This window comes from Montipora capricornis, chromosome 4, assembly GCF_036669925.1.
Source record: "Montipora capricornis isolate CH-2021 chromosome 4, ASM3666992v2, whole genome shotgun sequence".
In the NCBI taxonomy this organism is placed as follows: domain Eukaryota; kingdom Metazoa; phylum Cnidaria; class Anthozoa; order Scleractinia; family Acroporidae; genus Montipora; species Montipora capricornis.
This window is the reverse complement of record NC_090886.1, coordinates 1,437,902-1,452,182: the sequence shown is the minus strand read 5'-3', so window position 1 is coordinate 1,452,182 and position 14,281 is coordinate 1,437,902. Positions and strand designations below refer to the sequence as shown.

Below are 14,281 nucleotides of genomic sequence, written 5' to 3'. Positions count from 1 at the left end.
GCAACATGAAAGGGGTACTGGGTCAAAATCAGAGTCGTGTTGGCCGATGTCTGTCCACTTTGCCCGTCTATGCCAACTTTGGCTGCAAACACGACATGCTGCAGTAAAAAGTGAAATCGTTGATTGTAATAACATTGTCCCCGTATTTACAAAAGGCCCAGTAAAGTCTTGTTGGGAAAAATCTCGAGTCTAAAACAGCAATCTGAATTTCATGCCTTTTGAGAAATAGATTGGAAGCATGACAAGAGAGTAAAAAATTACGCCAACTGATCCCTTGAATATAAAAAAAGTGTCTCACGCGAACCTGACCTTCAGTTTTTCCTACTTGAGATAAATTTCTCAGGATCCTGAAGTGTTAGAGCCAATAATTCCAATTCAATGGTTGCAATTTTATGTGATGCAAGTTATCTCAGAACATTATGTGCCTCCAAGGTTCTCATGAGTTCTATTAGGATCAGCCCTAAGTTTCCATTTATTTGCTCAAATTTAAATGTGGAAGTTTTCTATAGTAATTAAACTAAAGCACTCATTAAGCTGGTTGGAGAAGAAATCGGTTGAATGACAATATCTGGTGGAAATTTCATTGGCTCATGAAAAGATAAAGACCGACCAAAAAAATAGTAGGCAAGGCAACGAAAAGAACACTCAGGAATTTTCAACTTTCAAAATAAATTGCTCAGAGATATTTACAACTATAATGTACAATTTACTTTCTTTATGGAAAGTTGAGCTTGAATATTTCTTTCTTTAAATTTTTTGGCAAAGCATATTCACAGAACAGCAAAGACTGCAAGCAATAAGAATAAGAGTTCCATTTGTCACATGCCTGTGAAAAAGTTCATTTTAAGTGCTAACAACAAATTAATAGTGTACTGAAATGACACCCCTATTTAAATTGACATTTCAGTTCCTTTTTACATCATACATTTACTGAAGTGCTTAGAAGCACCATTGAAAAAAATAAACCCATAAAATTGTACCAATTATTTATCATATATTTGCTAATAATATTGTAAAATTATGGCCTAATGAAAATTAATTTTTGAGGGGAGATGAAAATTTATTTCGTTCTGAAAGAGTTTCTCACCACACCATGGCATGGCCACAAAGCTTGGATCATGACAAGGTCTCTGAAGAATCTTCAGTCTGTTCTCCTTTACAAAATAAGATGGACTTTTAAAATATCTGTTCTAAAAACATCAACAACACATGCTACCACAACTGTGGTGAACTTTGCTGATCAGGTTGTGGAGCCACACCAGAGCTAAAGAAAAAACAAAGTTAATCATAAAGTTAAAACCCAAGGAGACAATGTGATCCAGTAGAGTTATCATCATCATAATTGTTTCAGTATGATGCACCTTAGCGTGGTCACCAAACTAAGTTTTTTACAAAATTAATTATCCACCAATCACGGTGTGCAAATTTGATTGACAGTCACGTCTCCTTGCAAAGTTCACAAGGTTGAAAGATGAATACCCTTGCATGGGTTTTTGAGTTGACATATTTACACATGTCAAATGTGAAAGTTTGTTGGGCGGCGGCCATGGTTAGGCACGTTGCGCTGTAACTGGATATAGAAGACAAAGGGGGTGACAGGCTATTTCTTCCAAGGAACGTCATACATTCAATGTTTTGTAAATTATCATAATTTATGTATTCCCTTACTTGTTTATTTTCTTGTTATTTAACAACCTTGAGCACTGCTAGCAAAGTGCCAGCTTTTCACTTTGTTATGATTTGGATAGTAAACACAACTTGAGGGTCTTTTACTAGTACATGTATGCTCACTTCATTAACATAACTTTGCAAGTCTGAAATTAAATACTCACCTTTGAAAGCTTTTAAAGGAAGGAGAAGCAACATTGATGCACAAAGGGACAGAGTTGTGATGACGACTTGTAATAAACTTGTAAAGTGATTCTGTAAAATAGATCAATAATGACTGAACTTTAGAAATGTATATTTGACGTGTGGGTTACAAGAGACAATATTCAAGCTTAAATTTTCCTGGTAAGTGCAAGGATCACTGCTATCTTTATGTCAATAATTATAGGAACATTGATAATTATAACATTAATTTTATTACTGGTAGTTGACATGTGTATGTAAGCTGAAAACCACACCCTTTATTGTGAAATGTGTCTTTAATTTAAGCAAAATGATGAAATGCCCACACAAACGCCTTTAAAGCAGTATTTCTCTCATTTGAAGGATGTTCCATTTAGGACGACTGAACAATAGACAAAAATAGTTACTTTCATATACTGTAAGTAACTAAACTTAATAAATGTACAGAATCCACATTTATGCTTAGACAGTGCTCTAGAGTGCAGATCTAATTATTTCAAGACTGTTTTGTTGTTGCTTTAACCTGATGTCTCAATAATTATACAGTGCTGGGTGACAATTTAACCCAGAATATTTACTGTAATCATTAACCCATTGACCCCAGGGGGGAAGGGAGATATAAGTAGGGTGTGGTTCCGGAGTCAATGGGTTAATATCTTCTCATGTTGCACTGCTTGTGCAAGATACAGGCTGCCACCCTTTTTACATAAAACCCCAAAAAGAATGACCACATTACATTCTTTCAAGCACTAACTACCCAATCGAAAGCAAAAGAAGCCAGAACGTCCAGCTACAGATTGGAATGAAATGACTGAGTTAACAATACTCAGCACTATAATAATATTGCTTGTACTTAAAATAAATGACAATGCTGGGGGCTAATGGCTTTACGGTAAGAAAAGAGGGAAAATACACAGAAAGCTGTATCTTGACTTGACACCCAATTTTTTTGGCACCAGTACATATTTATCAGGAGTGCTCATATCAGACTAACCTTTTACTTGGGATATGGAATATAGGTTCGCTTCGTAACTGTCATCAAATTTTGATGGACACAGGGGTTCAAAATCTGCAGTGAAAACAAAAGCTTGTTTTTTTTTTTTGGAAAGCTGTTCATGCACTGCTACACAGGCATATACAATGCAACTATTACCGATTGTTGACAGGGATTGATTTACCCATTGACCCATGGAAGTGAGACTCTAAAGTCCAACAATTTGACTCATCAGTGGGGGTGGTCCAGGAGTTAATGGATTAAACACGAAGACACAGCTCGGTAAAAATTTGTTCCATTAAAAAGCCCCTTCTGGCAAATGTGACCGAAATATGTCAAAATATTATCTGTCGCTCTTTTTTTCATCCCCGGTCCCTTTTTTTCGTGCTAGAAATATCTTTTTGACCTTCCGTCTATGTATTGCTGTTTGTTGATCACCATCTTGGATAGTCTGCTGGCAGCCAGGTCACTAGGACGAGCGCTTAGTCATAGCAAACTCAAAAGGGTGGTATGGTGTTGGCCGTGTAGAGAAGAAGGCGAGACAAGAGTGGCATGGCAACACGCCTATGTCTTGTCCCATTCCCCTTTAGCCAAAACGCCTCGCCTCATAACCCCTACCGAATTACGAGAGAAAAACAGACTGCCAACAGTCTACATCTTGGATAACTGATCAGTCATGCTTGAATGAATTCAAACAAAAGAAGTGCATGAAGTGCCCCCTTTTATAGTGTGTCTTTGTGTTTAAGTGAATCTACATCATCCTTCAGGACAATAAAACCATTTATTATATCTCTGAGATAGTACGAGCGCTGTGATTGGCTAAATTAGTGGGCCTTATTCTACAGTACGACCAGCTGTACAGTCCACTTGGAAATTTCACTTCCAGCCAAAAATTCTTCAATGTGGAAACACTTAACACAATCATATGGAAATCAGATGATAACTGAGAATTAGCCAATATTTAATTAAAACAGCATTATGATAATACTCTTTGTTTGTCCCTCCAAAATTTTTCATGAGCATTGTTTCTATTTCTTGGGACTTATAATGGTCCAACAGTACTTATGCAAATTTTTGGAGGGACACACAAAGAGTACTACGGTATTTTTGATATTGGCAAAAAAAGAATGCTAGAAATTTTATTAATTATTGGACATTCAAAGATCACTTTTTGAAATCTTTTTTTTTGTACCTGAAACATATTGCCTGCCAGCTGGTGTTGTATGGCAACACCTGCACATACAGGTATGGAATCTTAATCTTCCTTCATCAAGGTATGGATGTGACAGGGCATCAGTACAGGTTATTCTCTTTTTCTATGAAGACAAAGACAAGTTCAAATTCTGCACTGATTATAATCTCTTTGTATCAACTCATAAAGGTAAATGATAATTAAAATTCTTATTATTCTTTTATTGGATATCAAAATTATTGCCCTAGTCAAAAGCACAAAACGACTAACAGTCTTTGGAAATTACATATGCACTGTATATAAGCACAAGGCTGCTGCCTAAGAAAATTTTAAAGGGGCCCTCAGAGCTAAACGCTGAGAACTTAGGAGCCCAACATATGAAGTGAAAGGTGTTGCTGTGAAAAATTAAGGCGCCCAGAGCTATTCTTTGGGAGCCCCAGACTACCGGGCTCCTGTTAGGCAACAGCCTTGAAGCATGTGACTTACAGGATCAAATACCAGCATTCTACAGAGCAAGTGAACAGCTTCATGGGTAGCTTGGCTGGACAGATTGTACAAAGTTGCTAGGGCAGGCTAAAACAAAAAAACAAAAAAATAAACATACATGTACAGCAAATTCACTCTACTCATTTATTATGTACTGAACATTTTTACATGTACTTCGGTGATTTAACTTACTGCTTTATGTCCTTTCTGAAGGATGTATTTTGTTGCTCCCTCGCTAGCTCCTGCTCTACAAAGTTCATCAAGACTTGGAGTTCCCAGAAGATTAATGATAAGGTTAAGCTGTAGACAGAAAAACAAAAAAGTTTAATTTATCTTTTAACTAATAATAATAATAATAATAATAATAATAATAATAATAATAATAATAATAATAATAATAATAATAATAATAATAATAATAATAATAATGATGATGATGATGATTAGGCTAAATATGATTTAGGCAAAATTAAAACCAAGCCAATGCAGCAGTTGCTCCTGTGATATCTAGGGGGGACTCCAGGGAGGTTTGCAGGGGCATTGCCATGTGGTTTGGCTTGAGTCACCTTGTTGCTTACTCACTTGCTTTTCCCTCCCTCCCTCCCATGTTTTAGGGTAAGTATACATTCCACACACTGGTCTCAGTGATGTGTTGACAGGGTGCCGTGGCAGATGGAATGTGGCTCGGTTGCCATGGTGATCTTGCTGCTGAAGAGAGTGTTCCTCCTCTCTTGCTACCTTTACGGCACTTACCCTCCAGTAAATTGGCATAGAGTTTTAAATAATAATAATAATTATTATAATAATAATAATACCATTGCGCCATCAAACACTGGCCTTTGTTTACAGTCAAGTTTTGACAGAACAATAACAATACAAGATTTTTTTGACAAAGACAAACTAAATAATAAACTTTTCCCGCTAGCAGAGATGAGTCAAAATAGTGCATTTTTTACCATACATGTAGGATTCTGAGCACTCAAAAGACAATTTCCAAAAGTCAATTCCAACAGAACAAGCATTTTTTATACACTGAAGTCTTTCTCTCCCTCTATTTCACACACATTCAAAATTTCCTTCAGAGCAATCAAACATACACCCTATAGAAACGATTGTTATTCTGTTTTTTATGGGACACATTTTTGTGTCTCAATAAGGAAAGACCCCCGTTAAGGTTCTCATCCCTGTGGGATTACCAATAATTATTGATATGTATAAGTAAAATCATCTGGTGTCAGATGGAGTAAAATCTGTTAGGGGCACTATACGTGTAGACTTACAAAAGAAAAGGTTTAAGAGGTTGTATGTTTTAAAAGACATTCATGTTGTTTAACACTGAAGGCAAATACACAGTAGGTTTCCCCCTGAAGAAATTATTTAAATCGAATAAATAAAATGTGCATGACTATTTTGACATTAATTTCTGTGAACAATTACCTGCTGGACTGGGCTTTGAGCTTGAAACAATATTTTTCTACTTAAGAGTTCAGCAAAAATACATCCTACTGACCACACATCAACTGAAGAAAAACAACATTAAGCATGTCATCAACATTACGAACTATTGGGTGCAACACTGAAAACTAACAACTTATAAACCTAAAAGGACACCTACACCTGTAAAGCCACCTAGAACATCACTGCGATGTCTTGTCATTGACCTACAGTTAAACTACAAATAAAGTTCTTGGTGTCAAAACAATACCCTGAGGGCAACTGTGACATGTCAGAACTGTTCAAAAAGGCAGCACCCATAAAAATATGAAAGTAAAAAAGAGCAATTCTAAAACTAATTTTGTGATTTATAACAAAACCTGCCAATTTTCTGGACAATAATTATTATTAATGATAATTATTTTATTGGGACTTCAAGCTATTGTGGACAACTGAGGGAAATAAACTATTTTTTTTGCCGGTCTAGAAACATCACAAGTACCTGCTTGTCCATAATTTGTTGCACCAGCAAGAAGCTCTGGAGCTCTGTAATACTGAGTAACAACCTGTGATAAAAATAATAAACAATTTTAAAATTTAATTTAAAATTTGAATGAAGGACCAACTTACAGGTAAAATAAAACATTGAGTCCACTACAAGCCTAATAATAGCCTGCACTTCTTTACAGTAATAGTGCAAAAAAAAAAGGATGTGTTACATATAATCTAATCTGATTAAAAAGCCAATTTTGCAAATTACCAGTAATTAAAACACTTTCCCAAAAGGGTTTCATTTTTGGAAACCATTAATTCAAATTAAGAAATAATCTCCTTGCATGGTTTAAAATATGGAATGAATGAACCAGTCTAATGACACAGAATAGATTACAGAAAAGATATGTCACAAAAACTTACTTCCTGCGTCATTATTGCATTCTGATATGGTTCTTCTAACCGTGCAAGACCAAAATCACAAATCTATAAGAAAGGATAATATATAAGGATTAATGCGTTTGTAACAACCATTTCCCAATGAACTTAGAGCTCAGTTATTGTAGTTACTAGTATGTGCCTGGCCCCAGCTGATCAAATGATGGATAATGCTATCTGCCTGATAAATCACTATCCAGTGTTGTTTTGTATACAAATGAATAAAAATTCAGTATAGGCCACTTGGGAAAATACTATAATACTCTTTGTCTGTTCCCCCAAATTTTGCAAAAGCATTGCTTTTGTTTTCTCTTGGGGCTGTTGTAAGTCCCAAGAGAAACTGGAAACAATGCTTATGAAAATTTTGGGGGGACAGACAAAGAGTATTATGGTATTTTCCCAAGTGGCCTATTTAAGCAGGAGTTTTAATAACAGACATCTATCATTGCTGTTCTGTCCCCTACTTCACCACCCATTGCCTGTTATGTACATGTAGTTTGCCTAGATATTACTTAGTACAAAAACCATCGATCTGTAGAATAGGCCTGAATTACCAAATAACGAGGTGATAAATGTCAATATTTATGATAGGACCCCCAAAATTCTGGTATGGACTCCTAAATATTTGGCAAAGGGGTCCAGAGGACCCCTACTCAGTAAAACCTGGATGCAACACTGATTACTGAGTGACTGCCTCGCTCACTTCAGTTGATGAAATTCCTTTCCCATGGTACGAGCAGTAGCCAGCTTTCGCTGTCAAGGTGTACCGGAACAACCACAAAAATGGAAAGATAATATGTCTTCAATATCATGAGTCCTGAGGGGAAATGCATAAAATTGTTCTTGTCCAGCAAAGAGGTTGCAAGTGCAACCATGACTCACTATGACTTCAAATGCAAGAAAAGTTTCTATGCATAAAAGGCGGCGTCGAACACAACACCTATCAAGAATTTGAACTATTTACTAGCGAAAGCAGGAGAGGCAGTGACTCAGTAGTTCATGGCCATTCCACAGATCCGTGGTTTTTTTTACAAATGCAATATCCTATCAAGAATAAGATGCTACCAGCTAAAATGGACAGCAAATTTTCAAAATTGAGATGCCTAGTGAAGGGCCAAGAAAGCACTAAAACTCAATTCAGTCGATAAGCAGATTACGGTAAATGCCTTAAAACCAAAATACTCACTTTTAAAAGACAATTACTGTTCACTAAAAGATTTCCAGGTTTTATATCTCTATGTAAAATTCCAGCAGAATGAAGATATTTAAGCCCTGTCAAAATAATAATTTATAAAACCTTTTTCAGCATGACCCCAATTTAACAATGCAACCTAGCTTTTACAAAGATTAATGCAACTTAGGTAGGCAACAAAGAAGCTAGGACCATAATATTGTGTTCTGAGGTTTGAAAGACACATACAGTAGTATTTGGAGTGTTGTGACGAAAAGGGAGCATTAAACAGCTGCTCCAATCCCTCTGCCTTTCACTGTTCACACTTTACCTATGACGGATATATGTATATCATGTTGTGTTGGCACATTTCTGGCTTGCCAGGATTCACCAGCTGTGCCCAAACTCAGTTAACCCTAGCAGCATGTCATGGGAGCCATGAGACACTGTGATACAGCTAAAATTAACAAGGTTTACCGCTAACTTGTGATCAGTTTAATAAATTTAAACCAGGAAAAAAAAAAGCAACTTTGAATGACAAATACATGTACACCTGACACACAAAGGGGATTTGAAAATCTATCCTCCTATGTGAGACAATTATATTATAATAGCAGCTCTAATAAGGTGCAATGTGACTAACAACATAAACAATAACTTGCACTTCAGAAGCTACCTACAAGATGCTGCAATACCTAATACCGGCCAGCTAATGAGATCTATGAGATCAAGTATGCCACCCCACCCCCACCAAATGATGTGGCATATTTGTCAGTGAGTTGTGGCTTACCTCTTAGAATCTGATAGAGAAAAACTTTAACGTGATCTGAGCTAAGTGGTTGAGGGGACACAATGATTTTATGCAAGTCAGACTGCATTAATTCGGAAACTATGTATCTAAGTCAAAAGTTAAGGAAGGTGGTTTGCATAAAACACAACGCTCCAGTCCCTAATTATACAAGACTGTATAATTTCTGTTACCTACCCAATACTACAGATCTTGAACTGATACCATGCCAAATAACAGATTGTCAAATATGTGTTCTGTATACTAATTAAGCCGCATTCATGCACTGCATTTTTAAGCAAGTGAGTAAATGACGTCACTTTCTCCTCGATCCAGATCACTGAAAGCCTATCAGTCAAAACTGCACCAAGTAATGGCGACCATTTAATTAAAAAGTGGAGTTCAAATTACTGGTAATAGTCTTCCTCTTGAAATTACTACAAAAAATTCCGTCTATTGAGCAATCAACGCAAATACTTTCGAAATGTGAAGAAAAATGAGAGCTGATTTTTTCATCGTAGTAGCACTTTAATTATTAAGGTTTTCACACTTTGTAGTCCCTCATTCAACTAAGAAATGAACTTTTTGGAGTACTAGACAAAAACAAATATGAAAAGATGCCTTTTTTCTTATGGTAACTAAGCGAAGGTTGGGTGACAATATAATAATTATTTTTTATGCAATGCGTGAGCGGGCGGAATCATGCATATCTTGCAATCCAATTGGCTCTGGGAGCAGGCAGAATTTTTCTGTCTTGCCCACCAACCCAGGCAGAACCCTAGCCCTGGTTGCATGAGCTTGTGTGTTAACCTTAAATTTCCATGTTTGGACACCAAATCCGTTTACATACAGAGGTAAGTGTTTCAAAACAGATTTAATTGGACAAGACGCATGGAAATAGAATTCATTCGTTTGTAAGTCGCTTACTGTATTCGATATCAAGTGTGGTGCAAACGCAAGTCAACAACTGAAAAAGTGATTTCAGAGAGGAAGAGAGAAAGAGAGGAAAAAAAAAGTTATTGACCAGCTAAGGGTCGGTCCATATAGCGAAAAACTGTTACCTCAGTCTTCAAAAAGCTGCCCTCGGCCTGTGGCCTCATGTAGCATTTTCAAAACCTCTGTCAGTTTTTCCCTATATGGACCTCCCAGCTGGCAAATAACATATATTTATTATCCTGCTATAATGCTAGGACTAAATTACTTATCAAAATGGTGCACTCTACAAGTAGCTACTACAATGAATTAAACACGGTGAATACCAAAGATTTGCGATAAAGCCTGGTTCCTTCAAGCACCATAAGAACAAGTATCAACAAAAACACAGCACTGATGTGTTGACACAAATTGGAAGGCAATTTTTCTTGTGCTTTTTCACTTGTGTTTATAGCAAAAGTAGGAACCAGTCTCAAGCATCTGCAAGGATGGTTTATATTCCCAGAACCATGATGGTGCAAACTGGCACATTTTTCCCTACAACACAGTTTTTATACCTGCTACACAAAGCTAAAGTTTAAAGGAATAATAATTATTTAAACAGAGGCTGATGACTTGAAAAACTTACATGTATCAATCAGAGCTGTCAAGAGAAATGCTTTTTTTGGTATGTCCATTCATGAAGGAACATCCCAGATCAAACCCCAAGATTTTTCTTTTAATTTTAAGCCAATTAGGCTATCCCCCCTTTTTTTCCTCCATTTAGCTTCGTCCGACCAATCCAACTTTTTGGCATTTTCCAAAAAAAAAAAAAAATGGTAACAATGTTTTGAAGCCATTTTATGAAGCAGAGGAGTTTCGGTGGTTGATCCTTTTTCCCACGTTGTCTTAATTTTGCACCAACATTCACCAACTTTTCCGCCATATTGATTTTGGGTTCACGTCTTGTTGTTTTCCTGGCTCCACAGCTATGATGCTGGGGTACCAGGCCTCCGATTCCGAGAATGCTTATGATTTTCTTTTTAGGCTTTTTTTTTGTCAATCCGACTGACTGACCCAATATCAGGAAACGCATATGACAGTAACCAGAAAAAAAAAAGGTGGATGCCCTTATGATAAAACAACAAAACTAAAATTCTAACAAATGCTCCCTTAAGAAAAAGAAAAGGTGTCTATGAACACATTAAATTATTAGATGCAAGGATAATTTTGCAAATTCCAACAATTTTTCACAATTAACAATCGTGTAATGTGTTTTTGTCCAGATTATGAATTTCTTTAATTTTGTCCTACCACTTACAAATCTGGATTTTCCATTTTTTTATCAACGGTGCCGACAAAACTACCCACTTGAATATTAACAGTACAACATTAGCACACGAAGCAGCCCCAAAAAGTCTAGCGGAAATTAGTGCTGCCTTACTAGGTTTGATTATATCAGGGCAGGTGGAAAAATGCTGCGATCGGATAAGAATCTCAAAAGGGTAAAAAATTCTTTTGTTAAAACTGGTTTGAAATAAATATCGGAGTCTTTCGGACCGGACGTTTTTATTGCGCACGATAGGAAAAAGCCGAATTTTCTTACGTAAGCCAACTTAAGGAGTGAGGGAAACACCGTCAACGATGAAACAGCAAAATATTTAGAGGAAATGGCATACGAAATGGGTAAGGCAAGGAATTGCGTCAAATATAGCCACTGACAAAAAATTCACCCGAACCCGAAAAAAGTCGGCGACATGAACACAATGCGAAAACTGCCGAGCAACAGGTGGGGGGAAAAACAGCAGAATAGCGAAGCGTAATATTACAAGGACCCAAGCTTTCAAAAAAAACTTCCAAATTTATGCAACGCCGAAAACCACAAATATTAGTCTTTCAAATCCAAAGAAACACAGTCTTGCAAAATCCCTATGGGAGGCCACAACTTTTCTTTAATTTATTTCTTCAGCGATCGATATTTGCAAGCAAAGCTCTGAATATTTATAAGCGAAAGTGAAGTTCAAGGTCCTGTGTTGATTCCACATCTTGAGGGGCCTTATTAACTCCGTTCTCTCTTCACCATGCCAAATCAAACGGCAAATGTAAGCGACAGAGATTAGTCAACCGCCCCGTGGGTTACTGCTGTCTAAAATCCATGTTGATTTTTTTCGAATTCATTTCTGTCACGCTACAATGCTAAAATAATACATTTCACTCAAACGTCTTGTAGCTTCTCTTTAATAAACAAAGGATACATTTCTTGAAAGAAGTCTACGTGGCCGGGATGAACAATATCGAGAGCTGAAAGAACCTGAAAATAAAAGACAGATCAATTCCAGTGGACAGCGAAATTTTACTGCTGTAGTTCGAAAGAAGGTGGCCGATCCCTCTCAAAAATTAAAATTACATGTAAGCATAGTGGCTTGGGACCTAAATTGAAAAAACCATTACAAAATTTGAACTTACGTTGTTATGTTTAAAAAAACACAACATCTTTAGTTCCCTGTAAGCTCTTTTTGAGGACGTGAGACTTTGGAAAACGTTGGGCATTTTCTTCAAAGCGACCCTCTTTCCATTTCTCGGATCTGTCACAGACCTGAATGCGCGAATAAACAAAAAAAAAAGGATAAAACAATGGCTCAAAATGCGACAAATAAAACCAACTGTTGCTGCTTCTGAAAACTTACCACACTACGCCAAAAGCTCCATAACCAATAGGTCTATCCGGCTGAGTTTCTTGTTGCGGCTGTAAAGTGTAATGTGAACTGTGGCAGCCCGTCGACGGCTGTTGGGAACGCGTCGAGGGGTACGCCATGAAAGCCCGACTCTTGCATACAGCCATTAAAGACGCAACGCCACTGCCACCCAAGTCATTCTTGTTCCATGGTGTTGCCTGACCCCTCAGAAGCGTTGCATGTTCAGCAGCTTGCTGAAAGAGGGAAAGAATAACGCTTAAGAGGAGGAGCAATGCTACCCTCTCGCATCCCTTCGCTCTCGGGTCGTTGTTGAAGCGAGTAATTCTGCCGGACTTTCGAACGCACATGTGCCGGTGTGGCAGACCCGTTCTGCGCACGCGTCACGCAACACCTTTTGGCGCTAAGCACTATGGGGGAAAACTGCGACAGCATCCAGTCACGAAGACTGCGACATCACGCGAGCCTAGAGTTGAAAAATTAGCGCTTCTCACGAAATGATCCGTCAATGGTGTTTAAAGACTTTTTAACCCCTTAAAAGTCAAGGTTTTTTTATTCTGTGCGAGTCCAAACACATTTCTCCTCACTTCGTCTTTATTTTAACTTTTGTTTCCTCCCACGAACTTTCGTGACCATTCTCTCAAAAACGATATTTGAACAGGCAGAACTCATGATCTTGCGGCGTTTTAGAAAACTACGTGTGCCAAACAAAAAAACATTGTTACCGTGGATCACGCGATATGCCACGAGTTTTAGGGCCTCAATACTGAGACTTATTATCATAAAAGCAAGATATCTTACGGCGAAACATGTGATCATTGCATTTCAACAGGATAAGTCGAAATGATTACAATATTAAATGAAATAGGAACTGTGAAAGCATGGTTAGTTATGGTCGAAGCTTGCTTTCTTATAAAAAGTAGTGTTCTGTCATTATTTTTTTCTTCAATTTCCTTATTTAGTTTAATGGGAAAAGAAAATAAAACATTAAGATAACCTGCGATCATGTGTTCTCTGTAGAGAGAGAAGAACGCCTGATCATATCCGATTCACTGGTAATATGTGCCTTAAAAACACCCGAACCCTTTTGAATCTCTTTGTCTAACTTGAATGATTACTAACTCCTGTGGCTGTCACGAATTGCAATCAAGAGGCTTCTAAGGATTGTATCAAATACAGTTTTATAAACTTCAGCAATTACTGTCACTAATTTGTGAAAGACACGGTGTAGCTATGTTACCACCATGTCAAAGAAAAACCCAGTGAAAACGCAAGTAGAAATAAATTCAAAAAAGACTTCTCACCCAATTATGTATGGACCGGGGATTTTCAATCCTATCCAGCACTGATTTTGGTTCGTTTTGTTGAGCAGTTATGTTAATGGCCACAAGAATCAATAGCTAGAGAACAGACGACTGATGCCAGTAAAAATCGGTGATTAGCGATTTGAAGTAGTTCAATGTGTGTCGGTCAACCACTTGTAATGACTTGCAAAGGCAATGGAAGTTGTCTTTCATTCACCTTTCCCATGTCATGATTTTCAAAATAGCTCCTTTCGACGTTTCCCGCTTCCGAAACACGAAAGCATTCGTGCATTCCGTGGATGGCCCCCAAACCGCTTCACGGAATGTTCCGGCATTTCGTTAACAAGGAAAAATGAGCAAAATTCAACATAATTAACTTCAAAGGAATTTAACCACTCTGAACAGAAGCTGTAACGTCTACAGCTCTCATAAAAATCGTGTTCTGGCAAGCGTTAATTTTGTTGAATTTGCCCTTTGTAAGATTTTGTGATACTCTATAGAAATGATTTGTTCGTGTTCCGGCATTC

General features: G+C 37.3%; 1 protein-coding gene across 2 annotated transcripts; it reads right to left on the bottom strand.

Moving 5' to 3' along the window:
* Positions 1-463: 463 nt before the first annotated feature.
* Positions 464-13,894, bottom strand: LOC138045107 (serine/threonine-protein kinase NLK-like). Of its 2 annotated transcripts, XM_068891501.1 has the most exons (15): positions 13,755-13,894; positions 12,445-12,686; positions 12,224-12,353; positions 12,013-12,068; positions 8,849-8,955; positions 8,074-8,159; positions 6,873-6,935; positions 6,460-6,523; positions 5,961-6,043; positions 4,716-4,823; positions 4,524-4,610; positions 4,038-4,161; positions 2,846-2,920; positions 1,833-1,923; positions 1,079-1,264 (listed from the first exon to the last, which is right to left on the bottom strand). In XM_068891501.1, the coding sequence occupies exons 2-15, from the start codon at positions 12,597-12,599 to the stop codon at positions 1,213-1,215; spliced, it is 1,281 nt and encodes a 426-aa protein (XP_068747602.1). In that variant the 5' UTR covers positions 12,600-12,686; positions 13,755-13,894; the 3' UTR covers positions 1,079-1,212. The 2 variants fall into 2 exon arrangements, with proteins under 2 accessions (XP_068747601.1, XP_068747602.1); XM_068891500.1 differs by lacking the exon at positions 13,755-13,894 and having other exon boundaries at positions 464-1,264; positions 12,445-12,825.
* Positions 13,895-14,281: the final 387 nt, after the last annotated feature.

What these genes read in the sequence shown, in the direction of transcription:
- LOC138045107 (XM_068891500.1), bottom strand. Translation starts at nt 12,800, where the DNA reads ATGTGCGTTCGAAAGTCCGGCAGAATTACTCGCTTCAACAACGACCCG. An exon ending in GAATGCTGGTATTTGATCCT is followed by an intron (nt 4,162 to 4,523) that starts GTAAGTCACATG and finishes TTGTCTTCATAG; the next exon opens with AAAAAGAGAATAACCTGTAC. An exon ending in TTCCATATCCCAAGTAAAAG is followed by an intron (nt 1,924 to 2,845) that starts GTTAGTCTGATA and finishes TCTATTTTACAG; the next exon opens with AATCACTTTACAAGTTTATT.